This window comes from Schistocerca cancellata, chromosome 2 (assembly GCF_023864275.1).
Source record: "Schistocerca cancellata isolate TAMUIC-IGC-003103 chromosome 2, iqSchCanc2.1, whole genome shotgun sequence".
In the NCBI taxonomy this organism is placed as follows: Eukaryota; Metazoa; Arthropoda; class Insecta; order Orthoptera; family Acrididae; genus Schistocerca; species Schistocerca cancellata.
In genome coordinates this window covers 648,164,739-648,191,311 of record NC_064627.1, presented here as the reverse complement: position 1 = coordinate 648,191,311, position 26,573 = coordinate 648,164,739, and the positions used below count along the sequence as shown (strand labels likewise).

The window sequence follows — 26,573 nt, the reverse complement described above, 5'->3', positions numbered from 1 at the left end:
GGCATAATGTTTACATTCATATTATTCTTATGGAGAAGAGAATACTGCATGTGATTCACATTTCGTCAGGTTCCTATTAGCAACCACCTCTTCTCACAGGTAGTAAAAAATTCAACACGTAGAGTTGGCCATATTGACAAACATCCCAAACAGTCTGGTCAGTCGGATTTTCGTAGTACATTGAAATTCTGCTACATTCGAAGATGAACAATACGGAATTTGTATTTACTTCGTTGGATAATGTACGAAAATGCAGTGGTCGAAACTCGGGGCGGAGAAAAAAAGCTCGTCTTCCACCTTTTTTTTTTAATTTATTTACTGACGCAGAGATTTTGGCGCCAGTATTTATCTCTGTGCCTACAAAGCATCCCCTTGTAGCGCTACATATATTCGACGGCAGAAGTTAGTTGTGGCGGCACCTACCAACATTTTTCAGAACTACCGCTTGCTTTGCACTCGATTCTAAGCCGCAGGCGGTTTTTTGGATTACAAAAACTGAAAAAAAAAAAAAGGGCGGCTTAGATTCGAGTAAATACGGTAGCACATTTTACAACTTGGGTTCAGTGCCATGCCATACAGTTATTACTGCACAGCTCTACCATGTAGGTGAATTTTACCACAAGGGATCAGCTAGAAGATGTCACCACTGTTCTGCTAAGAACTTTTACAATGGACAGACTAGGGTCCTTTCTGACATACATGTAAAAAAAGTTATCATCTTTGAGGAAAAGCTGTATTATAATAGTGCTGGCTGAAGCAACATTACCTTACACAAAACTTATCACCCTGTCCCCTTTAAGCACGTGTGTGTCTTGTGGGGCTTAGGGGGGTGCAAAGATGAATGAGTGATGGGGTAAGTGGGAAGGGAGGGGGTGATGGAAAAAAGGGGAAGGGGAGTGAGAGGGAAAAAGAAGGAAGGGAGAGAGGGAAGGAGGGAGGGGAGGGGGAGAACAGGAGCAGGAGGCGGGGAGAGGGGGTTATGGGAAGGTGGTGTCAGGATAGTGAAATTAGAGATGGAGAGGAGATCTGAATATTGACACTTTTGTCAGACCAACAGAATGAATAATTCCATTCCATTCAAAGATAAAAAAAATAATTCTCGTGTTTGAATATGCTCTTCTCCACATCTCAGTCTTTACACCCAACTTAATATAGTGTTAAAAGAACTTACCCAAATAAAAACAGCAGACTCTACATTATTTCTGGATCAAGTAAAAAGTGCTTTAACAAAATTATACAGCACTGTAAGAGCATACTAATGTTTAATTCTTTTAATGAGCTGTCTGAGTGTCATAAATCTCACTATTCCAATGAGATCAGTGAATCAAGGATATATATCTACATATATACTCTGCAAGCCACCGTACGATGCATGGCAGAGGGTATCATCTACCACTACTTGTCCTTTCCTTTCCTGTTCCACTCGCACATACAGCAGGGGAAAAATGGCCATCAGCCTCCATACGCGCCCTAATCTCGTGTCATATCTTTGTGGTTCTTAAGTGCAATGTATGTTGGCAGCAGTAGAATCGTTCAGTTGTCAGCTTCAAATGCTGGTTCTCTAAATTTTATTATTTAATTACTTATTTATTTTCTAACGATCTTAATATGTAGTACAATTAATTTTTACTTTTTAAGTGCCACACTTTTCAATGTCTAATATTATTTTGATGCAGTTCTGGGCCAGACTGATTAACATAATTGGAAAATTGAAGTCAGGGGAGACAGTTGGAGAATTTCTTCCATAATTTATACTAGAGATGTAGACACTCATGACAATTGCAAGGCTGAAAACTAATTTTGTGGCACCAATAATTTCTAGATCAAACTACATTCCAGCAGTTTTCTAAATATGGCCACACACACACACACACACACACACACACACACACACACACACACACACACACTATAAATGGTATAAAATATACTTTTACTGAAAGATAAAATCACAACATAAGAAGCGAAGTTATTTTCTCCTTAAAAGTTCTGTATATTATGCAACTATTCTACAATGTAATTTACATATTTATATATGACACTGCCATATTTACAATGTTTGGGCACTACAGAATATATGGCACAATAAATGCTGAACATGGCACATAAGATTCGAGATTGTTTTTTTATACATCTCAGGATGTAAAATAACATGTTGCAGTCTAACACTTTAACATGCTAAATTCTCTATTTCTGACTTGTTAATCATTCTAGTACTGCAGCAAAATACAGTCAATAAGTATTGGTTCCAAATATCAACCAAGAACAATGTGTTGGGTACTTTTATTCTCTGGCATACTAACATATATTTGTTTCATCTTTTTGTGATATTGCTAAAACAGGACATACTGCATTCTCACAATATAAGAACAAACAGAACTGAAAGTAGACAAACGTTACCAGGTCAGTTTAGTTCTACTAGGCCACACAGATGAATGAAAAGCGGATTTGCAGAAAATAAATTACATGTATTTAATGCAGCCAAACATAATTTTTTTTAATGAATACTGGTGCCTACCAGTGATACATAATCCTTTCCAGCCCATAAATAAAATTTCAGTTTCAATATAACCAAACACAGTACAGATAAACAAACTTTTTTAATTCCAAAAGACACAAAAATAAATGGATGTTCTTGCACCACGTGATATTCACATGGCATTGCAGATTCAGAACTCACAAGATATTCCACAGAATGTCGCATAGTAGACTAATTTAACAAGAATTTCATAATTTTCCTTTTGCTACTTTGGTAACTGTGTGTCAAAAAAATAAGAACTCTGAGAACTGTATATTAGATAGATTAAAATATTATGTTCACACACACAATGAAGATTTTTTTTGGAAATATTTGCACACAGTGTAACAAAATTCAGTTTGCTAAACAGACTGGAAGCCTTGAGTTATCTGTGTTTATGAACTGCAGAAACTAATGGAAGGATGAACACAGCTGATGGGCAGTATTTAATAAGTACTTACATGCAGTAAGTATTTACTAAATACATAGAGAGAGAGAGAGAGAGAGAGAGAGAGAGAGAGAGAATCTTGCTTGTTACATTTAGACAGCATACTTAAATGGGGTACAAGTTGATTTCCTACATTCAGGTTCAGTCATCATGTTCACAACTGCAAATATACAGATCTCAAGCAACATGGATGTACAGAATAGGAAAGAGCCAAAGTATAATACCTTTAAAAGAATAAATGAAACAGAAATAGTTAAGTGTCTGAGAAGAGTGTGATGTATTAAATGCTGTATGCTGCATCAAAAGTGGCAAAGTTACGTTTGGTATTACCGATTTTACTGGATCAAACATAATACCTAACATAAAAATTTTATAAATATATATTTTTAAATACAGTTGCCTAGTTTTCAAAACAATGAGAAACTATTTTAACACTTCTTGACATCTTTGAAACTGCACACAGGTCCTTGTAAGGGGGCAAAAAAGAATGGATCAGCAGTTGTTAGTGTGCAGAAATTTTTCTTTTACTGCTACATAAAAAAAAGTTTGTGTACAAACTTTCACAGTCAGACATTAAATCTAAACTCAATGCATCAAAACTGACTATAACGCCAGCATAAAAAGCGTCACTGAAAGAGACTTACATTAAAGAGTACACTGAACTACACAATGATAAATACTAATTACATATTTAAAGATACTTAAAAACACAAGTCATACGAAATATTTTAATACATAGGAGAAATGAGGTATTTCCACTTTTCGAAGAGGATTATTACAAATAATACAGCAACTGCTACCAGGAAAGCTACAGTTTTTAATCTGTTTGCACAGAAAACAACAAAAATTAATCTCTGAAGCTTTCTTGGTATAGCAGATACCCCTCTCATTGGCAAGATACATAGAAAAATCTTTCAGTCAAAAAATGCACTACAGAACTTTTAATTCCTATAGTGAAACACGAAACCCCAATGAACTGGTTTTTGTGTCTTCAGCATATTCGTCTGGCACAGTTCAAGTGACAGACAAAAAGCTTTCAACGAACTGAAGTGCTGGGAAGCTGTGCAGACTAGAAAACGGGAAAAGAAATGCAGTTTAAGGCAAGTTTGGATTAGCTAGGGTTCTTTTCCCCAACTTGAGTCATGATCTGGTCACTTTTGCTTGGGTCAGGTGTTCTCTCCTCTTGCATTGGTTCATCATTAATGGAGGCTGCAGGACGTCCTGGTGATGGGCTGTCAACAGGCCGGAATGAGAAGCCAGGAGAGTCAGCACTAGATAATGATTCTGGAGTGCCAACTGAACTCAAGGAACCTGGTAATGGACTTGAGGAAGCATCCATTCTGCAAAATAAAGTTTGCTTGAGAAAAATGCCCCACTAAAATTACATGCTAGGGTTATTAAGATTGTTGTACTCATTGCCATGCACTAAAGTTACACAATCATCTAACATAATTATTGTCAATAGCAAACAAGCTAAAAGTGTTATGATAAGAGCACTTAATTTGGTTACAATATAAGAATGGTACTGGGGACTGCCTAACTAAAGAAATTATTAATGAAAGAAGTAAGTAAACATTTAAGTTGAACAGGAAGTGGAATATGAACGACTTTTACTACTGGGACAAGAATAGCAGAAACAGCACTGGTATTGATCAGCAATTATTGCAAAAACTTAGAAAACCTTGTTTCACAACCATTATACCAGATGTTTCACATTATAAGTATGTGTGATACCTCTATCCTACCCGTGAGGGTAGGAAGGAAAAAAGTGTAATGGCAGGCAATAGGAAACTATAATCCAAACAATTAAAGGAATAATACAACTACAGATGATAATAACTGCATGAGATTTGTTTTATATCTTACTTTTGTATAATATCCACCTGCAGTTAAGTGTGGGTTAGGGGGAACTCAAACTTTTAGTCAGTCAGCATCTTTATCATAGACCTTGTGCTTTCAGATTCTTGTATTCTTTGAATGTGCAATGCATTTTTACCATTTATCTTAATTTCATGAAATTTCTGATGTGAGAAGTACCTTTTTCTGCAATGTGTTGTCTTAATGTTCAAAACTCTCCTGAGAACGACCAAGTTTACTGCTCAAGTATTAAATTTATTCTCCACAAGCCAATATATTTGGTGTATAGGGTACATATTGCATCAGTATAATTTTACCACCTTTCTTTTTCATTTCCTGAGCCCAAACTCATAAGTTTACTGTCATTTGTTTGAACATGTCCACTCAAATTACATGATGCTTTATTTTTGAATAAGCTATCCCAAATCAGAGCCTACCAAAGCAAATGACAACAACTGGTGTGGTAGCTAAGGATTTCACATTTGGCAATGATGTAGTGTTGTCACAACCTATACTCACCACAGGAACAAACGACTTATTTTTAAAGTTCATTTCACTAATTCATAATTATTTAATTTAAAATTTATTACTGTCACTCAATCATTTCCTGTCACAATAAGCAGATCATATACTGTCCTAGAATAACAGTTTGCTGATGTGTGAGAAATGAAATACTTGAAAGCATAATTAGAAACAAAAACATTTAAAAATTATTTAATGTCAAAATATGTATTTTCATAAACATAAACTTACTAATGATACTAGAACTTTGGTAAGACTAAAATGAGTAAGGAAGAATTTTTGCATCAAAGCTAACACACAAATTGTACACAGTCTTCTGCAGATGGAGACCAAGAGGAGCAAAATATGTATAAAATTTTATTTACTCAACAGTACTATGAAAAGGACAGGCTGCTGCTCATCACATATAGGAGGTGCTGAGACACAGACATATACAATGAACAGACTGCTACTATTAAACATGTAAGGTTTCGAATAAACAGTCCTCCTTTGGAAATAGATGAGTTGGGCGACAACTGCTGGAGACTCTGGACTGTGTGTGTGTGTGTGTGTGTGTGTGTGTGTGTGTACGTTTTCCATTTCCAAAGTACTTTTTGTCTGAAAGCTTAAATATTTGGCAGTCCTTTCTTTGTACTTGTCTGTGACTCAATGCCTTCTCCGTGCAGTGAGTAGTAACACATCCTTTTCACAATATTATTGTTATTCCAGCCTGGATTTCCTATCATTTGATTTTATTTACTCATATTTTAAATCTCAATTTATTTTTAAATTGTAAACAAGTCTATTTGTATACATTTTTTAAACTCTTCAGAACTACTGCATTATTACCTGTTATTCTGAGTCATTAGAAGACCAGCTCTCTCAGTTCCATAGTAACTGGGCCTTTTGGCTGGAGGAGGAACATAGGGATCAACCTTTTCATCCTCTAATTCACATTTGCGTTTCACAGGGCCCAGTGAACTAGCTCGAACAGTATTAGGACTTAAGCTTCTCCTGCAAAAAAACACTCTTTTTTTTTTTAGAGTCTCATAGCATAGTATATTCACACACAAACTAAGAACTAATTCAGGAGCAAATAATACATGGCTGATGAGAAAATCTAATAAAATACAACAGATGAACAAGACAGACAAAATGAAATAGCACAAACAACTAAGTGGAGATGCAGTCTTGTCGAACTATGTCATTGTCCCTCAGGTTACTTAATTGGCTCGGACTACCGTTCTAACAGTGCAGAAGTGAATACGTTTAATCACATGACTACGGTGTTGGAAAAGAGAGAGATCTGGTAAATGTTTTGGAAATATTTCAAAGAAATACTTAGTTGCCAGGGGCAACTCAAGAATCAACACTGGAACTTACAAGTGAGTACACATTGCGTAGTGCCCCACAAAGTCATCTAACGAAAACAAGTTAATAATATTCTAGATAACAAAAAAAAAAAATAATAAGAAATTTTCACAACCACAAGACAAATAACCACAGTTGTCTACACTGAGACCAGCACTGTGAGCATTATTCAAAAACCTCACATGTGCATATTAATTATGAAATGGAGGAATTTGTGGAGGGTTTGGCAAGGAAGATTAATGACAGGATAGCAGCAGGCAGACCAACCGACATCAGTCAGCTTAATGTGACGATTACGGGGGCATAAGTTTTCATGGCACATCACTTCAGCAGCACATCGCCAGAGAAGCAGCCGCCTGCCACAGTTGCTCAACATGATGCACCAGCTTTGCCTGTGCAGTAAACAGCAGTGTTTACAGTTCACATTCTACACATTGAGTGAGCTGCGATTTTGTCAGTTTAGCACTTTTTATTTTATTTTATTGTTGCGCATGCGGGAACTTACAGGACTAATCACCAACATTTGTGAGCGAAGAAACTCAGTGAACATCGAGTTTAAATAATGGGTTTGGAGTTAGTAGTGTATGTCTGCGTGGACTAGTAAAATGGTAGCAGGTAGGTTATTTGTGGAACAGAACAGTGAGGCTATGTAGGAAAACAGTAAAGCATTTAACAAGAAATTAGAAGAAATGCTAAGAAATTTAAAGGGAGCCCTTCAAGTCAAATTAAACTTCAATATAAATACAGCCCTTAAAGTACATGGGAATGATATTAAAGTAGAACTGAATTTAACTATTGACAAAAAAACTAGAGGAAGCTATTAAAGCACAAGATGAAAGTAGTAAGAAATTTGAAGATAACCTTAATGGAAAATTAGAAGAAGAGCTTAATCCAAAATTGGAAGGTACAATCATGGCTCTAGAGAATGCTACTTTTAAAGAGCTAGAAGTAAGTATCAACCAAAAGTCAGAGGCTACCGCTACCGAGTTGCAAACAATTAAATTGTAGGCAGAAGTATTTAAAGAAGAGTCAATATCAATAGTTAACATACATGAAAATAAAATTACTGCTATGGAGAAAGAAATAAATTATTTGCCCAAAAAAGTACAAATGGACATTAATGCCCAGTGTGATTTAGTGAGGAATGAATTGCATAATGAAGTCATAATAAAGTACAAACCGTAGACAACCAAATCTCAGGTTCACAGGAGCAGGTCGAAATGTTAGAGCAGGGAAAATTATTAAATGAAATTCTGAGTACCCAAGCAATATCGACTGGTTTGGAAGAGACATTACAGAAGCTTGTAAAACAAGAAGTACTTGATACAGTTGAATCTATTAGTACTAAAACCAATTATTTGGGACATGCTGTAGATCACAGAAAGGAAATGCAGAAATTGTGGGACGCCTTAGAAATTGTAATAACGGAATTTAGAACTAATGAGACTAATCATAATGTTGGTGTATCTTGTGAGTTTTTTGAGGGTATTCAAATGGGAAACAGAATAAATTTTTCCAAACATTTTAAAAAGCTCACACCAGATGGGGACGTGGATCCAGTACATTTTTAAGGATGTTCTCCAGATCATCATCAAAAAGATGGTAGGACTCCAGGAAGACAGATTTTACACTTAGTTATTTAGTTGGTGATTCAGCAGAATTGGCGAATGCCAATTCTGAAGATTTCAAGTCCTGGGAGGATTTTCAGGAAAGTTTTAAGAGGAAATATTGGTCTCCCAGCAAACAAGGCACGTTACTACTGGATTTAGTTGACCCAAAGCATTAAAATAGTTCTTGGAGTAGCTATAAATGGTACCTGGAGCAGTATCTGATGAGACTGAAATATTTAGATAACCCATTAGAGGAACCACACTTGGTAAGGGTGTTAATAAGTCAACTGCCACATTACATGCGTAAAAAAATTTGGGATAGAGGCTGGACAACTGGGGATGATTTACTCAGGGATTAGATACCCTCAACAAGGAACATAATGAAAATGTTCATAATTCTAATCAAAACAAGGGCGACAAAGATGACAGATGGTTTTCAAATTCATTTGCAATGAACAGAGAAATGACCGTTGCATCAACAACAGATGTAATAATCCACAATAATGTGGATAATAATGCGTGTCATATGTCGGAGTTAATAAAGATGTAATAATAGGCAGTTATCTGGTGATTATAATGGAAATCACAAAATTCCTGGGTTGAGGGCCAAAATCCAGAATGTGATCAATCCACAGTTGGCCCTAAAATACAAAACTTAGTGGCCAGTGCAAAACACAATTCCAACAATGAATGGTTACTAGAGGAGGAGGAAGAAGGGGAAACCATGAGTATCCTAACAAAACCTATTGTACTAGGAGAAGGCAGATCTATACATTGATTCAGGTACTGAAGTATCACTGATATCAGAAGAATTATTACACAATATAAAACAGAAACAATGAGATCTTACACTACCAGCTACTGGAGTGTGTACTACTGTAGGTATTACCAGAATAAAAAATAAATCAATTAAGTCTGAGATGAGAGTCTCATAAAATTGGTATGGTTTCAATGTACTCAGTCTTTATTGGATGTCTCAAATATTAATTTAGGTGTATACTGTTGGGAATAGACTGGCTGCTAAAATACAAAGGGATTTTAGATTTTCATACAGCTAGCCTGTCATATGAAGTTGGTGCTACGTGTATATTAGACTCCTCCAAAATAAGTCATGAAGTTGTTACATGTAATACGGTCATACAGATGTTAGTCACAAAAGCAAAAGTACTAAGCGAGGAAGAATCAAATATACTGGCAAAAAACCTGATTTATGATACATTTATTAAAGCTTACAAATCTAAGATGTTAATGGGCGTTCAGAAAGTGGCAGTGTATCATACTCTATCAAATTACAAATCTGTGTTCTCCAATAAGTCAGAAGTTATAGGAGATTACATTTCTCCCTTTGATATCAAGACTAACAACACATTCTTTTGCAAACCTTATCCTGTGCCTTTAAGATTTGTAGTACAGGATGAAATTAACAAACTGGTTGATAATCAGGTGGCTGAACGGACTACTGGCATGTACAATCCATTAAAAGTGGTTAAAAAGCCACAAGAGGCGACTGTTTAGTTTCAGACACCCATACGCTTAATAATCACACAGAAACGGAAGGGGATAAACTGTAAGTATCAGTGAACTGTTAGCCAAATTACAGCAGACCCAGTATTGTAGCTCAATAGATTTACTGGCTGTAAGGAAGCTCCATGAAAAAAACAGCTTTCTCATTTGATGGAAAATCTTACCAATTTCGCATCTTATCTTTTGATTTGAATCTCTGTGCCAGTCTTTATTCACGCTCTGGATCAAGTGTTAGGATGAGGATTACAACAAGAGCTACTCATAGAAGTTAATGATACTCTGTTGGTGTCAAAAACATGGGAAGAATACTGTACACTATTAACTAATTATGAAAAAGGTATTACAATTACGGAAAAACTTAAGTTTCTGGGACATTTGGGGGGGGGGGGGGTAAATGGTATAAAGCCAGACTTCAATAGGGTAAGAGTCGTAAAAGATTGTCCAGAACCACAGAATGCTAGGCAATTACATTCATTCCTAGGATTAGAAGGGTTTTAACATCGTTATAGACATGGGCAAATTATGAATGATCCCCACTTAATAAGTTTGTTGAAACAGAAAGCAAAATGGATATGGAATGACGGTACAGCAGAAGCATTTGGTAATATCAAGCAGACACTTGTGAAACCACCTATTTTGAAGCATCCTGTGAGACATGAACCTTTCAAATTAGAGACAGATGCCTGAGAATATGGTATAGTCATGGAATTATCCCAAGGAAAAAGGGACTTGGAAATAGGGGAGCACAGAACAATTGCTTTCACAAGTAATAGTTTAAGTAAACATGGGATGAATTACACAGCTACAGGGAAGAAACTGCTTGCTATTGTTTGGAGCATAAAGAAATTTCAGGCTTTGATTTGGGGCTCGAAAGTAGTTAAACATACTGATCAATAAGCATTAGCCTTTCTCATGGAGAGCATACTACTATATTATCACATGATGAGGTGGGTTGTCTTTTTACAGCAATTTCCACTAGAGATAAACTATATAAAAGGATTAGAGAACCAAGTTTCCAATGTATTATCTAGACTACCATTAGGTAAGAACAATATGAAATGTACAATGGGCCCTGGGATGATATTCGAAATTAATTTCTGAGGTACTAGCAATTTAGCTCTCAAGATCATGCAAGAAATAAAAGATGATGACTACTTCAGTGAGAAATAATGATGAGGTCCCATACTCCGAGGAGCATAGGGGACAATGCGGAAGACCCGCACTGCTGTATTAGGCAAGGTCCTAGTGGAGGTGGTTTGCCATAGCCTTCCTCGGATCATAATGGGGATGAATGATGATGATGAAGAAGACACAACAACACCCAGTCATCACGAGGCAAGAAAACTCCCTGACCCCGCCGGGAATCGAACACAGGACCCCATGCGCGGGAAGCAAGAACGCTACCGCAAGAGCACGAGCTGCGGACTCAGTGAGAAATATCAAAAGTGTAAAAATGGTTCCCTGGTGCCATCAGAACAACTTTCATGGACAATAAAAAAAAAATGATATTTTATTTTGGAAATTTACGTGCTCCATGTTGGAGGAGTGTGCTAAGGATGAATTAATATGAATCATACACAAACGTTATGGACATTTTGGAACATGTAAATGCACACAACGTGTGAATAAATTTTATTATTTTAAAATTGTAGTCAAAAAGTAATTAAACTATTGCAGAGTTTTATTATATGTCAAAAGGTCAAAGGATATAATAGTGGTATAAAATACATGCCGTATCCCATGGTATCTAAAAGATTACAGGATCTTACGGCAGCAGACTTTTGGCTAACTACCTATGGGTAGAGGGTATGTGACTCATATTTTTGTGCTGGTAGTGTACGGGTTGAAATATGTAATGCTTGATCCAATCAAGCAAGCTAATACAACCACAGTAATCTATTGTTTAAATAACTATTGATGATGGACCACAGCTTACCAGCTACAATTTTAAAGTTTTTGGCAAGGAAAGGAGTATATAACGTAACCATATCAAAATATCACTTGCACTCTAATGCGTGAGAGACAGTAATGAAAGAGTTTGGCTGATTATGTACAACATACTGATCCCACAAACATACCTCATGGGCACAGATGATACCAGAATTCCATGTCACATTGAATGAGTTAACCCGTATCTGCACCGAGTTATCACTGATAGAGATAATGAATAAGAAATTTATAGGAGAACCATTATTAAAATTGTTTAGATACCCCCCTTCAGAGGAAGAAGAGGCAGCAGTAATAGACATTAAGATAAGAAGCAAGTTATGAATAAGTCCAGAGCATACTTTCCAAGTTCAACAATACAACAGATGTACCTATATTCAGTGTACATAGCTTCGTTTTTGTAAAAGATGTCCATCGTAGTTCAAACATAAAGAAAGAGACTAGAAAGTTCTTTCCACAGTATTGCAGACCTTTTAAGGTGGTGGGATTATTATATCTGAAGGCACTGTTCCTGGTAGATCCAGATACAGGCCAGGGAAAGGGACAATACAATGTTGATATGATTAAGAAATGTGAACCACCAGGAGAATTTGCACACTTCACAAATTTAGCAGAATAACATCCATTGGAAATCAGAGTTAATGGCTTTTGTATTTCTTCTTTAATTTCTCTAAAAGCATTCCTTATCCCTACACTATTCTATATCATGTACATCTTACTATTCTACCTTATTAAATAACTTAACTGTATCCTTGTTTGTGAAAGCAAGAAAGCATTAAAAGTTGCTATGTGGATAACCGTAAGTACCATAATTTTGAAAGTCTAATAACAGGTAGTATGTTTCTTACAGAAAGAGATACATTCTTTAGCAAAAGTGGAAATTCCTTGGGGTGGGGTGTGGTAAGGGATTCTGCCTCTCGGGGCTACATTCTTTCTTTATTTCTTTCTTCGACCTAAACAAATCAATTCTTCTCTTTCCTTTCTTCCTTCTCTGACTGTCCATATCCATATGTGTCTATCAGTGAATCCCTTCTCTTTTACCCATGTTTCTATCACAACCTGTTGCCACAGGATGGCCGAGGAGCACAACACATGTGTGACGATATAACTTGGACAAATGGACATAATTTTGCGCCATACACATATTGTGTATGGGGTCAGTACACTGCTTTAAAGCATGTCACACATTGTGGGGGAAGATAATGGAGGAAAGCCCACGTCTGCAGCCCAACACTCTAAAATACAACGTGCTAATGTGAGCGTAATGAGCACAAGATAGTAGTGCCATCTAACAAGATTGTTTTATCAGTTTTAAATAGGGAGTAGGACTTACACAAGGAACGATAGTAGTGGATGTGAAAATTAGGCAGTATTCAAGTAACATAATGTTCAATCAGCGTGAGAAGACAAATTATAGTTAATCACCTGGATACATATTGTGATATAGGTGTTTTATAAAATAAGTGACAATGGAGAAGAGAAAATAGTTATCTTGACTACCCTGGCAGGTTCTGTCGTCAATATAAAAGCCAGAAATTGCAATTTAAGTCCTTGCTTTATTATTTCTTGAGGTATTTTTAGTGATAAATTGAGCTGTATGTGTTGGCTTGGATAATTTTAAATACAAACATAGTAGCAGACCTAGAGTATCCTGAGAAAAGAAAATGAACATGGGATTATCATAACCCAAAGTTATACGCTAACACCGATGTGTTTCCGCAAAGCACCAAACACGTAGGTAAAAGCAGTTTTGTATATGGAGTATGGTGCAGTATGCTTTAAAATTGGTGTAAAGATAAGCCATAACTGAAGGAGATCTTCCCTGTCATGGTGAAAAATGATACTGAGATACTGTGTAGACAATTTTACATGGTGAAGTGTACCCTGCTTTAGGTTAGTTGGATTAGAAATGAGCAGGCAGACCTATAGAGAGGCTGTCCTACGCCTGTGGACAGGTGCATTCAAGAAAGAAACTTCCTGTGCTGCATCTTGTGAGGAGAAGTCTGGGGACAGGTATATCAAATAGGGGCGCTTAGTCATTTGGTTAGCTGAATCCACCTACTAGAGACATCTTCCATGCTAACTCTTTGAGACCAAAGAAAATAATCATGCATAAACTTATAAAGAAAACATTATTTTCATGAAGGATAAATTAAATGGATAACAAATTGTTATATGATATCAGATATGTTATACTGAATTGTAAAGAGTGAATTACAGGAGTTTTGCATGGCATCTTCTGTCTCAGTGAGTGAATATGTAGTGTTGTAATATGGCTTATTCATGAGAATGACCTATGTTCCACTGAACACACTCATGCTGGCGAAAGATGGCCATATCTCTCATATACATTTTATGTAGTGGGAACAATCCACAGTGCGCTCCTCGATCGATATGCAGATGATGTGTATGCAGTGATGTAAAATAACAGGGCCAAGGTGCGGCGTGGTGAGTGCAGTAGCATTTGATGGATGTGGACATGTATGCCTTGGTGATACCCCTTGAAGGTGTCCTGGATGGCAACAGTAATAAGTTCACACACGGAGTAGCCGAACCATGAGAACAAATCTAAAAGGTGGAAGAACAACAACAGCAACAACAATCAAAGGTAACTTTGACAACATCGCACTGACAAATCTGCCATGCAGTACTCCCTATTCATTGTGTTATAGCAAAGTCGCCAAACACACGTGGGAGCAACTTTTCTCCAAGATGGGTCTGGGGTCACTGGAGTTAACCTATCTTGTCCCATTGGTAATCCCAATGAGCAAATAAACTGATGTGGTTTCTTATTTTAAACCTGAGCCTCATATATTCATTACAAGCCTACACTGCTTTCCAGTACTGAATACACCCCCTAGGGCGTATACAAACTAGTGTCAGGAATATGATACTGAATTCACCCTGTTTTCACATTTAAGGTGTCATGTACAAATTACTAAGCTCTGAATGGATGCATGAAACAGTTATGGAGGGCTACATGCTGCAACACAACAGATGAGTGTTTGGCGCGTTGTGTCAATGCCCAACACCGTCACACCATTCGTTCGAAGGTAAACCAGGTGAAAATGTTCACATTTTCATATAAAATTTAATAGATGTAGGGAAACTGTCCATACATAGTGATGAAATTCTGAGAGGAGTTGCTAACCTTAAGTTGCAAGGAGAGGCATGCGGTTATGAAAATTCCATGGAAGGGCTCAGAAATACCACAGCATTTCACGTCCTCACTGAAGGACTAGGGAGTGGCCATAGATGTAAGCACAGTGAAAACTACAGAGAAAGTTCCACCCTATGCCAAAATTCTGGAGAAAATTTAGAGCACTTTGCTGACACAATAACAGTGGTGTCATGTTGTACATTTGTATTAATGGTCAGTAATGAAAGAAAAGAGGTACTACTCAGTGAATCAAGAGCTTGCTGTGTAGACCTATTTGTTTGCAGGACTGATCCGCAGGTAGGTGCTGAGGTGAGAGTGCTTCACCAGGCACACTAAGGGAGGCCATATGACTTGTTTCTACATGAGGAGTCCCAGTAATTCGTATGATCTTCCACCAGAGGAAGCCCCGCTAGATGTGCATTCACTGGCAGTGCACTGCATTTTTTGCAAATTTGCTTGTCTCTGCCATCACTCAGCTAGCGAAACAGGTTACCAAAGTGCTCAAAGGAATGGCAATATGTGAAATGCAAAATCGAACAGTTCTGCCACTGCTCCTCACTTTCCTTCCAAAAGCGCATCCAATATGAGAGGTAGGATTCACTCAGGTGGCAAACGTAACTTTGCAGGGTAAAATCTACAGCAGAGAGTCTACCTTTATCATTGATACAGGTGCACAGTAAGTGTTTTGTTTGTTACATCTACTTGCGGCCGTGAATTAAAATCACTGCATTGTAGACTAACTGGATTGGGCAAAAAGGTAACCTAATCAGTAGTTTCAGAAATTGTGGGACTGGAAATGGACAGAAGGAAGTACCAGTTCACATTTGAAGTGGTCTGGAAGCATCACTACAATTCTGATGCCATTTTAGGCCATGATATTCTGCACCATTTTCTAGGCATAGTTAACTTTTAAACACATGAGCTCCAAATGGTGGGAAATTTCCACCATTCTAGCAGTGTTCTCACTATAAGAATGAATGACTATGTTCTGACAACGCACTAAATAGTGTACCAGAGCAATGAAGTTAAACAAAATCTAGAAAATATCGTATGGTACAGGGGCAATTGTAGGTCAAGAAAGATTTGTTAAGACAAGGTATTTTCTTAGTGGATCCATTAAGAAGAAAAAGATTTACATAGTAAACAGGTGCATGTGCAGCACAGTTTATCTTGACAGAGTAAGACAGAAGAGAGTCCATTTTTGTCATTGACCATGGATGATTTTTGAAGCAGATGTGTTAAAATTTCCTGAGGTACCATACAAGCCAAAGTGTGTGAATTAAATACTGATTAGATAACAGCATACCAAGAAAACAAACAGCCCTAAAGAACAGTTACGTCACCTGTAAAAGTGGAAATTAAAAAGAAACTAACACCTGTGTAAGACAGATCAGGAAGTATTGTACACTGTTCTAGCCAAGTTTGCAAGTTTGTCTGAAGAAAAGAAACAGCTTCCAATAACTTCCTTAACATACTATGGGACCCTACAGGTGATGGTAAGCCTGTGGTCCTGAAACCTTGTTGCTTACCTTATCACTTGCAGCCCATAGTGGAGAAAAATATTTCAGATTTGCTAGAAGTATCATTAATTCAACCTCTTTTCAGTCTCTGGGCTTCACCTACAGTGGTTGACCTGAAGGAAATCAATAATGGAGAAATGGTTTATCGATCTGTGTAGATATGAGAGCGTTCAAGAAGGATCCTTCCAAGGATCACCTTGGCAAACGCAAATTTTTCGCCACCTTAGATATGCACTCTGGCTACTATCAAATTTCTATAGCTCCGTAATATCAGGAAAAGATTGCTTTCGTTTGCCATTTGGGCCTTATGAATATCTAAGGATGCCCTTTGGCCTCCAAAATGGTCCTGCTACATTTCGGTTTTTTGTGGATTTATTCTTACAGGGTTTAAAGCTGATCATGTTCTAGTTTATCTGCATGGCATAATTATTATTCCAAGTATGATGAGAGAACATGCATAATGACTGAGAAATATGCTAACTCATTTTAGTGATGTTAATTTAAATTTCAAATTAGAAAAGTGCAGTTTCATACAACCACAAGTGCACTATCTAGTCCAAATAATTCTGGCAGAAGTGTAAGATCAGATCAGTGGTTAATGGATTCAGTGACCAATTTTCCAGCACCGAGAAAAATTGCAATCATTTCTCAGTTTAACAAATTACTATCATCATATGTGGAAAAACTGTGCAGCCACCAAGAAACCACTCACAAAATTTCTAAAGAAAAACTCCTTTTGTCTAGACAACAAACAGAGAGTGCCATCTTAAAACTGAAAGGAATCCTTCATGTTCACCTTCCTTGTCTTATCCGGATATTGCGCTACCTTTTATCTTGTTGTGAGATGCTGGCAACATACCTATTGGCTGCATTTTGAGTCAATTACAAGATGGCAAAGAAAAACCAACTGGTTATGCATCACATCAGCTGAATCAAGCTGAACAAAACTACAGCATGACAGAAGGTAACTTATCACCCATTACTTTCAGTGTTACCTATATGGGTGACAGTTCACAGTAATTACAGACCATGTGGCTTTTGAATTTAACAGATCAGAGCAGCAGATTTTTAATATGGGCTTTAAAACTTAGTGAATATAACTACATAATCAAACACATGAGCCTGGCAAGGTTAAACTATAATGCAGATGCTTTGAGTGTGAAAATTAAGATCCTGGTAGTAGATTATGTTCTTATTGAGGAATTAAAAATGGCACAAGAATCCATTCCCAACTGTAAGAAATTGGCTACCTCACTGCATTTTATTGCAAGACAGTTTATGAAATAAAATGGGGAAAGCACTATGCAAGTGTGCATCACGAGCCATTATTGGCATCCCCAATGAATGAAAGATGTCGAAGATGTCTGTGCACTAAGAGAGCACAAGGTCAAAGATCAAATATCTCTCTTCAAATTTTGAGACTGTAGCACCCAATATTGTTGAATTGTTCCACATAACAGCCTGAAATAAGCGATACATTTCATCTACCACAGACCATTTATCTTGCTATTTTATTATGATCCCTACTGAAGACATGACATTTGTGAAAGAATTTGGCAATCATTTAGAACGAGTATTTGGAAGTCCAAAGGCTACTGTAACAGATCAACATTATACCAAGTATTGGCAAAACTAAGAAATGTATGGGCCACTGGAATGAACCATTTCAGATATTACATTTCATGTTGTCTGTCAATGTCGAATTACATCTGCCAGATCAGAAGATTGTAGTTCACTCTGATCACTTAACAAAGTATAAGACTAGTGATACATTGTTTCCTGCAGTGGACTCAGCAAAATCCGGAAAGAATCACTTGGCAAAAAAGCCAATATGCACTTAGCTGTTACATAGCAACCGACAAGTTCACATCAATGTAATATGTTCTGCCCCACCGTATGATTTACAGTTTATGAATTAAGAACATACTTTATCGTAAGTCTTAAATGGGAGATAGTGTCACCATTTTCAATGTCACTTTATTGTTTAGCCATACTGATGATTCTGCTGCGCATTTTTTCTCAATCAGGCCCTGATTAGCTACAATATTTTGCTTAAGTGTTGCATTTGTGCCATTCTTGTACAGCTGCCTCTGTGCCTTACATGTTTTTAAACATGTTAATTCAATATCACTACTGGCATCGCAATGGGTCATCAGCATACATGGTAATAAAGCAATTAATGCCTCAAAATCTTGGGAAGACATTCACATTGCATATAAACAGAAATGGATGATTTCATTCACTAATGACCAATGAAGAGTTGATTAATTCATCCAAATAATAAATGAACAGAATACCTGATAGGTAATATTCTTATGTAACAACCTAGTTAATATTTAATGACTCTGTGCTGACTATTACCAACATATTAATGAAGCAGTTGGCATATAGAGACTTTTGGTTATCTTCATTACAAGATTTGGCACTCCTCTGCTCTCTCTTGCAATATATTCCATAGCTGGAGAGAGACAACTTTTTCAAAGATCTTTAAAGAGTTTGTAACAGCTACATATATTTACAGATCACATTCCTATAATTTTTTGCAATATGCTGTGAAGTATAAACTGTGTCGATACATGACCTACCTTTGAAGAAACAATCCTTTTCAACTATTGCCTGAAAACCAGTGGTTTTCATCTTAGCACAGAGTGAATATGCTTATGTTCCTTTCAATATTAGTATCATCCTTTATCCTTTCTCCAACATATATTTATAATAATGAGTTCTATCTGAATCAGGAGTTTTTTTTTTAATTCGATGTGTCAACCACTTCTTTCACACCGCTGGTGTCAGCAGTACAGTTTTCAATCTCTTCTTCCAGTGTTGATTAACACTAGTTTACTTTTTTACTATACGTTTCTGTAGTGGTTTCCTCAATCAGTTTGTGTTGCAGCATTCAGCCACATAACTTCCTATCCTTCTCTGTTAAGACATTTCAGGAACTTTTTACCACATTCAGAGGCCATAATACATTCAAATGTGTGAGACAATCAAGTGCTCAAGTCCTGCAGCAGATTATGATAGATATGAATTAAATATATGATTTTTTGAAACAATTTTTAAGAAATTCTCCAAGATTTAGCTCAGACTGCATGTTATAGGTAACTCGCTGGGAATACAATGAGCCTGTTGTGGCTAATTTTCTGCAATTCTAAAACTTTCCATTTCAATCTCCAAACTTCACAGCAATGCAGATACATCAGAAGCAAGACATATTTTCCATTTGGCATAAGGAATTGGGAATAAAAGAAAGAAACCCAAACACAAACTGAAAGCTTACATAATTTGAGAACTGTAAACAGAATATGTTAAGTCTTTTTTTAAATTTTTGGTAGAGAAAAATAATCAAATATAAGTGATATCGCTAGGCTAATTGGGGATGGGGAAAGGATGGCGAGGGGAAGGTATATAGAAAAATGCAAATGTACACACCAAATCTCATATACAGCAGGTAACGTGTTGACAGTACATAACTGTTGTAGCAGTAACAACCACAGACCAAACTTCACAACCCACTGAGAGGCGTGTCGGCGATCCGTCTATGAAATCCTGTCAATGGGTGCCAGACTACTGCTGATGTAGCATTCTGCAATACAGCAGTCTGCCATAGTGGTAGGCTGGATTTCACACGCCACAGACAATGTTGCACTTCCGTAGCCACTTACATGACAGGCGGGCTCCTGTTACAACACAGCTAGTCAGAGCAACTACAACTGCTCACCTACCCAGCCATTAGTGGCATTTGTACTTTTACTTTGACTGGTTCATTGACTTCCAACTACAGCCCCTGCTGTAACAGTCTCCACACTACCCATCAGTCCATTGTCAGGTCAAGCAGCTTCAACCTTGCTAAGCAGCATCATCAGGTAGCCACTGGTCTATGAGCCACCACTAGACCTGATTGTTCCAGGTTTTGAGCCACTGCCACTGAGTAGAGGCCATATCTAGGATGACTTCATTCAGAACTCTGGGTGACTCCAAGGTTCCTGGATTCAGTGCAAGATGTCCGTGTGCTTGTCTTGCTGCTCAAAGGTGCACATTGTAAGCTTGTCGGGTGATGCCTCCCTTGTGTCAGCACAGCTGCTCCCCTTCTGCTGAGGCAGCAGCCAACTGTCTAACATACACATCTGCTGGTGAAGGGCCATGAACACCAAGGAGTCATAATGAGGTAGCACTCCACTGCCTAGATGACCAAACAAGCAATCAAAATGCTGACTATGACCTCTTGTACAGAAGTCATGATGAATAAAGAATGTTTATACTGAATGAGATCTTCTGACTCTGCACTCGCTATGGCACTGATAGAATACAACCCACAGCTCCTGCACACACTGTTCTGGGGCAGAAGTGACCTTCCTAGCTAATAGTGGTGTCTGCATCACAAATACCATTACACTGAGCTAAAAAGTTTAATAATGCAGCATTTGGAACTCTTTAACATACCTGGTGGCAAAGGCCTTTCTTGTAGGGCTTGGTGATAAGCTGTTCTTGAAAAAGCCTGGTGAAAAGCATTGTCTTCCAAGACCTTGTCTTGTTGGTGATGGTGATGAACACACAGGTGGTCCTCCAGTATTTGGAAGTGACAGTTGCAAGGGATGATCAATGTAACGTTGCAACATACGTCGATTTGCTTCATTCTGCTCCTGCTGCTGTAAAATAATAAAGATACAGTTACATTTTCATTACATTTTATAGATGTAACTTTTTTAGCCTATACCGCCGGTACACATTTGTTAGGAAAACCAAGAAGGAATGCAGGCAGTAAATAATTTCAAATCAAGATGAATGCTGGGAACTGAAAATCAACAATATTTGAGACAAGAGTTCCTATTAACAAACAGTCAAAACAGGAATATCTGAAGCTGAATTGTCAAGCACACAAATTAGAAAATCCAGTTGAACCTCTTGGTTTTAAAGCTTTTAATGGTTCTGTCACGGAGAGAAGAAGGTAAACAGGTATTAAAAAATTAAAAAGGATAGTGAGATTTTGAAGTGCTAGAGGTAATGGGAGATTCATCATACCAGATCCAGAAGAAGGAAAGGACCTAAAAGTCTAGATTCTAATTCCAGAACTAACAGGTTAAATATAAAAGCTTCAATGGAAAATGAGGCTAGAGAAGAGTGGCTAATCAAGCATTATTACTGACAGATGAGGTACAATGTCTCATCTCAAGATTATAAAACTAGACTTCATATGTTCACGAGGAACCATCAATATGAACACAAATATAACACTGGAAATTAACCATTTCATAACATTCTGGTTACTGCAAACTCCTTCATCCTTTCGTAACATTAATCATCACAATATTCAGTAGGTTTTTGGAAGTTACAACAGACATATTGAGGTTTAGAGTGACATGCTATTTTACTACAATTTAGTACGCCATCAGTTTATTACTTTTTAAGAGGTTGTTTGTCTCAATAGAAATGGTTCCCAAAACTCCTTGACAACCAATCTAAATCCTTTAGAATAGTTTTGCAAGTATTTTGAGCAACACATAAAATAAGGGTAAGGCAACAATTCACCTAAAGTGGATCGCTGCATGGAGCACAGCAGTCGCACTAGCTTTCGAGCACTAGCTCTTTTTCCAGCAATGGTACACACATACCAACACACAACAAGACGGACACCCAAACACACACTCCTGTGGTCACAACAAATTTAAATATTGATACTTGACTGCTGAAAGCAGCTGCCTCAGCTGATGGCTGATGGAGGTGGGGAGGGGATAGGGAAGAATGCAAGAGGAGGCAGTGGGAAAGATGCAGGTCTTTAGACAGGTGACTTTGTGGGCTCACAACAAGGTGAAAAAAATACAGAGGGTACAACAAAAGAGATGTAGGAAGAGGGAAGAAACTGAAGGTAGAAAAAGGGGAGGGAGAAAAAGGAGGGAGGCAAAGATGAAGAGGCAGAAGAGAGAGAAGGGAGACGGGTTGAAAAGAGGGGAAACGGGGGGGGGGGGGGGGGGAGAGGAAGGGAGAGAAGGTGAGGGAGAATATGCCTGCATGGGGGAGGAGGAGGAGGAGGAGGAGGAGGAGGAGTGGTGGGGGAAGATAGTGCATTACTGGACTGAGAAGGAGTGGTATTGACAGAAGAGAGAAGGGAAAAAGCAAGGTGAGCCAATGGGAACAGGTCACAGAGGTTTAAGACAGGGGAATTGTGAGAGCACAAGATGTGTTAGAGAGTGAATTTCCATCTCCATAGTTCAGAGAAACTTACACTGGAAGGGAGTATCCAAATCGCCTGCATATTGATGCAGCTGTTGAAGACATTTGTGAAGTGGGGTGCTGCATGTTCAGCAGCAGGATGGTCAAGTTTGCACTTCACCACAGTTTGGCAGTGGCCATTCATGCGAGGAGGCAGTTGGTTACTTGTCATGCCCACATAGAATGCTGTACAATAATTTCAGCTTAGCTGATATATAACATGGCTGCTTTCACATGGGACCCTTCATTTTATTGGGTATGAAATGCCTTTGACTGGACTGTGGTAGGACATGGTGGGTGGGAGTATGGGACAGGTATTGCACCTGGGCCAACCACAAGAGAACAACCCATAGGATGTAGGATTAGGAGTAGGATTGGTATAAGGATGGGCAAGGATATTCTGTAGGTTGCTTTGGTGGTAGAACACTACTTTGGGGGATGTAAGTAGGATTTTGGGTAGAATATCCTTCATCCCAGGGCATAACTTGAGGCAGTTGAAACCCTGGTGGAGGATGTGGATGAGCTTTTCAAGGCCAGAGTGACACTCTGTGATCAAAGGAGTGTTGGTCAGTGGCCGGTTAACAGGTTTACTGGCGTCAGAGGAGCAGATGGCACAGGAGACTTATTTATGGATGAGCTGAATAGGATATTGTCTGTCAGTAAAGGCTCTGGTACGGTTATCTGTGTATTTTGAGAAATCCTGCGTTCCACTGCAGATGTGTCCACAGATGGTGAGGCTGTAAGGAAGAGACTTTCTGACAAGGATTAGGTGACGGCAGTCAAAATGGAGGTACTGCTGGTGTTTGGCGTACCTGATGGGACAGGCATATTTATGGAGCCATCTGAGACATGGAGATTGACATCCAGGAAGTTGGCTCAATGATTTGTGAAGGACCAGATGAAACAGATTTGGGAATAAGTGCTGAAGTTACAGAGGAAACAGCAAATGTTATCCTTCAAAATATCATCAATGAGCCTGAGCCATGCAAGAGGTTTCAGTTGTTGACTGGATAGGAAGGATTCCTCCAGGTGGTCCATCAATAAGTTGGCATAGGATGGTGCCAAGCGAGTACCCATGGCAGTATGACAGATTTGTTTGTACATTTGGCCTTCAAAAGTGAAATAATTGTGCATCGGGATGTGGTTGGCTACGAGGATTAGGAATGCAGTGATGGGTCTGGTATCAGGACAATGTTGGGAAAGGTTGTGTTCCATGGGTGCAAGGCAATGGGCATGGGGGATGTTGGTGTACAAGGATGTCACAGTCCAGTGACCAACAAGGAGGCAAGTGATAATGGGACAGGAACAATGGAGAGGTGGTGAAGGAAGTGAGCAGTATCTTGAATGCAAAAGATTACGGACAATAGTTTGGAGGCATTCATCAACAATGGCAGGGATTTGTTCTGTTGGAGCATTGCACCCAGCCACAATGGGACGACCAGTTCAGAGAGCTATGAGGTTGAGTTTGTGGACTTTGGAGAGTTGTGAGGAGGCAAAAGTATTCACGTGCCAATAGAAGTAGCTTCAGTTTCCACATAAGGTCCATTAAAATCAGAAGTTTAAAGAGAGCTTTCCGTGTCTGGGCATGCTTAACATAATTGAGTTGCAACAATTTTTGCATAGTCTGCTCGTGAATGAGTATAACTTCATCACTCACTTTCCTTCTCAGTGCATAGACCTCAGGCTGCAGATTCTTTTAATTTTTAATACATTTTACAGGTATTAACTAGAATCATACAGTAATGATCTCACTCAGTATGATTAAAATTAGAAATATTTAAGAATGTGTCAGAAATCAATTAGATACTTAATGAGACTTGTATTAAAGAACTGAAACTTTTTGCTCAACAATGATATGGCGGATGATGCAAGCACCATGAATCTGCCGGCACCTGGAAACCAGATAATACACAGATCACAAATTCTGAACTAACATTTTATTTCTTTGGTAGCTGTAGATACTTTGTATCATAACACAGCAGAAAACTTGAATAAAATAGAAAAGAAAATGTGTTTCTTGTACAATAATTACAAAGTTTCACCAAAAACCCCAGTCAAGTCAGTTGAAATATTGTAGTTTTGTTTTAAATAGGGAACTCTGTTTCTTCAACATTTAAGTTCAGTGGGAAGTAGATGAAAATTTAGGCATGAAATGTACTTGGCACTTCTTTGTACCATGTCATTCTTATGTCTTGTCTTCTGTGTGAAGTTCTACAATACTCTGGGGTTTTCTTATAACAATGCACATTAGGGAAAGTATGTACTGTGAAACAGTGGTAGGCATTCCAAACGGCCTTAACAATTTGTGGATACAGCTTCTTGGATTTACACAATAAATTATTCAAATCACTCTTTCCTAAGGGATTGAATACTTTGTGAAAAAGACTACTTCCAGAAGGAATAATGGAAAGAGCAGGCCCAAGTGGCTGCATGTGTGACCTCGTCAAATATGTGAGAAATGGTTCTTAATTCAGAAGCAGCCAAGCGCAATCTCTACACAATATGAAGTATGTGATGTTCCTAGAATGGTTTGTACTCTAAGTGAAGACCCATGAACTTATAGCTACTCCTTGTAATAGCTGGTTACAGAATATGCTTTGGACCTTCATGGTAATTGTGAAACTGGATGGAGATGGTCTTGTTTAGGTTTGCTGAGAGAGTTAGCAGTAGACCTGTTGAGGATTTTTTGTAGGAAAGGAAGTTACTGGTGTTTATGGTTGACACTGTTTCAGGCACTTTATGTGTAGTCATTTGCAGACCTAGGAGATTTATACCCTATGCTCCTGGTAGTGGACAGGTAATTAGCATAAATCTTCAGCAATAGTTAGTACTGAATTGCATTATATAGTTTCAAAAATTATTTTCTGTTTCTTGTTCATGAAATGTCACTTCAGCAGAATATTTAATGTCCCCCTGCCATCACAGTGTTGAACTTTTCTTCTAATAGTAGTTTGTGATCAAGACAATAAAAGATCCCCTCAAATAAAGAAAAATACATAGTGGCATTTCCTGGTTGGTCATGAGAACTACTATTTCTTCTTCTTTTAACAATAACTGCACTGTAATGGTGGATAGTTAGTTATATGCATGCAAAAGGTTACCACCATGGTTAATGAGTACTGTGCACTGCAAAATGGTGCTATCCAAAACCAGTGCAAAGGCAAGTGTGGTGCACCATGGGCCATAGAAAACAGGGACGAACGACAGCTGCAGAGATGTGTATGGGCAAATAGACTTGTAACTATTATGCAATTGACCACCCAAATCAACCAAGGGCTACCAACAGTGCCTCCTCAATGACTGTTCAGTGAACACTGCTGTATATGGACCACCAGAGCAGGCACCTGGTCCATTCACCCATGCTGTCTGCTGTTTATCACCAACCAATTTTCACACCAATACTGAAGCTGGACCTCCACTGAGTAGCGACAGGTGGCATTTTCAAATGATAGATGGACATTGGTGTGTATGGCACGAAACATCTGAAAGCAAACCGCCTGCAATGATCATCTGAAGAGTCCATGGCAGAGAAGGGAGCATTATGGACTGGGGAAAGTTTTTGTTGCATTCGCTGGGTGATTATCATTCTGGAAGGCACTATGGATCAACATAAGTACGCATCTATCCCTGGGGACTATGTCCACCCCTACATGCAGTGTGTTTCCTCTGTACGATGGCATCCACTAGCAAGACAATGCAACTTGTGACACAGCTCGCAGTGTATGTGCATTGCTCAAAGAGGGCCAGGATCAGTTTACTATATTCCCCTAGCCAACAAACTTCTGGATTTAAATCTAATCAAAAATCTGTGAGACCACATCAATTGAGCTGTATGTGCCATGGATTCTCAAGCAAGAAACCGAGTGCAGGCTACAGACAAGGACTTGGAATGGCTCCACATCACTGT

The 26,573-nt window shown here is 38.2% G+C and overlaps 1 protein-coding gene across 2 annotated transcripts in view; it reads right to left on the bottom strand.

The window, feature by feature from the left end:
- Nucleotides 1-1,982: 1,982 nt before the first annotated feature.
- Nucleotides 1,983-26,573, bottom strand: part of LOC126162322 (P2R1A-PPP2R2A-interacting phosphatase regulator 1) — a 60,594-nt gene continuing 36,003 nt past the window's right edge. Inside the window, exons 4-6 of one of the 2 annotated variants that reach the window (XM_049918747.1) lie at nt 20,900-21,102; nt 6,174-6,338; nt 1,983-4,306 (exon numbers count right to left, since the gene is read on the bottom strand). In XM_049918747.1, coding sequence (XP_049774704.1) covers nt 4,078-4,306; nt 6,174-6,338; nt 20,900-21,102 — 597 coding nt within the window. In that variant the 3' untranslated portion in view covers nt 1,983-4,077. Of the gene's footprint in view, nt 4,307-6,173; nt 6,339-20,899; nt 21,106-26,573 lie in introns of both variants that reach the window. The other variant, XM_049918746.1, reaches the window with a different exon arrangement.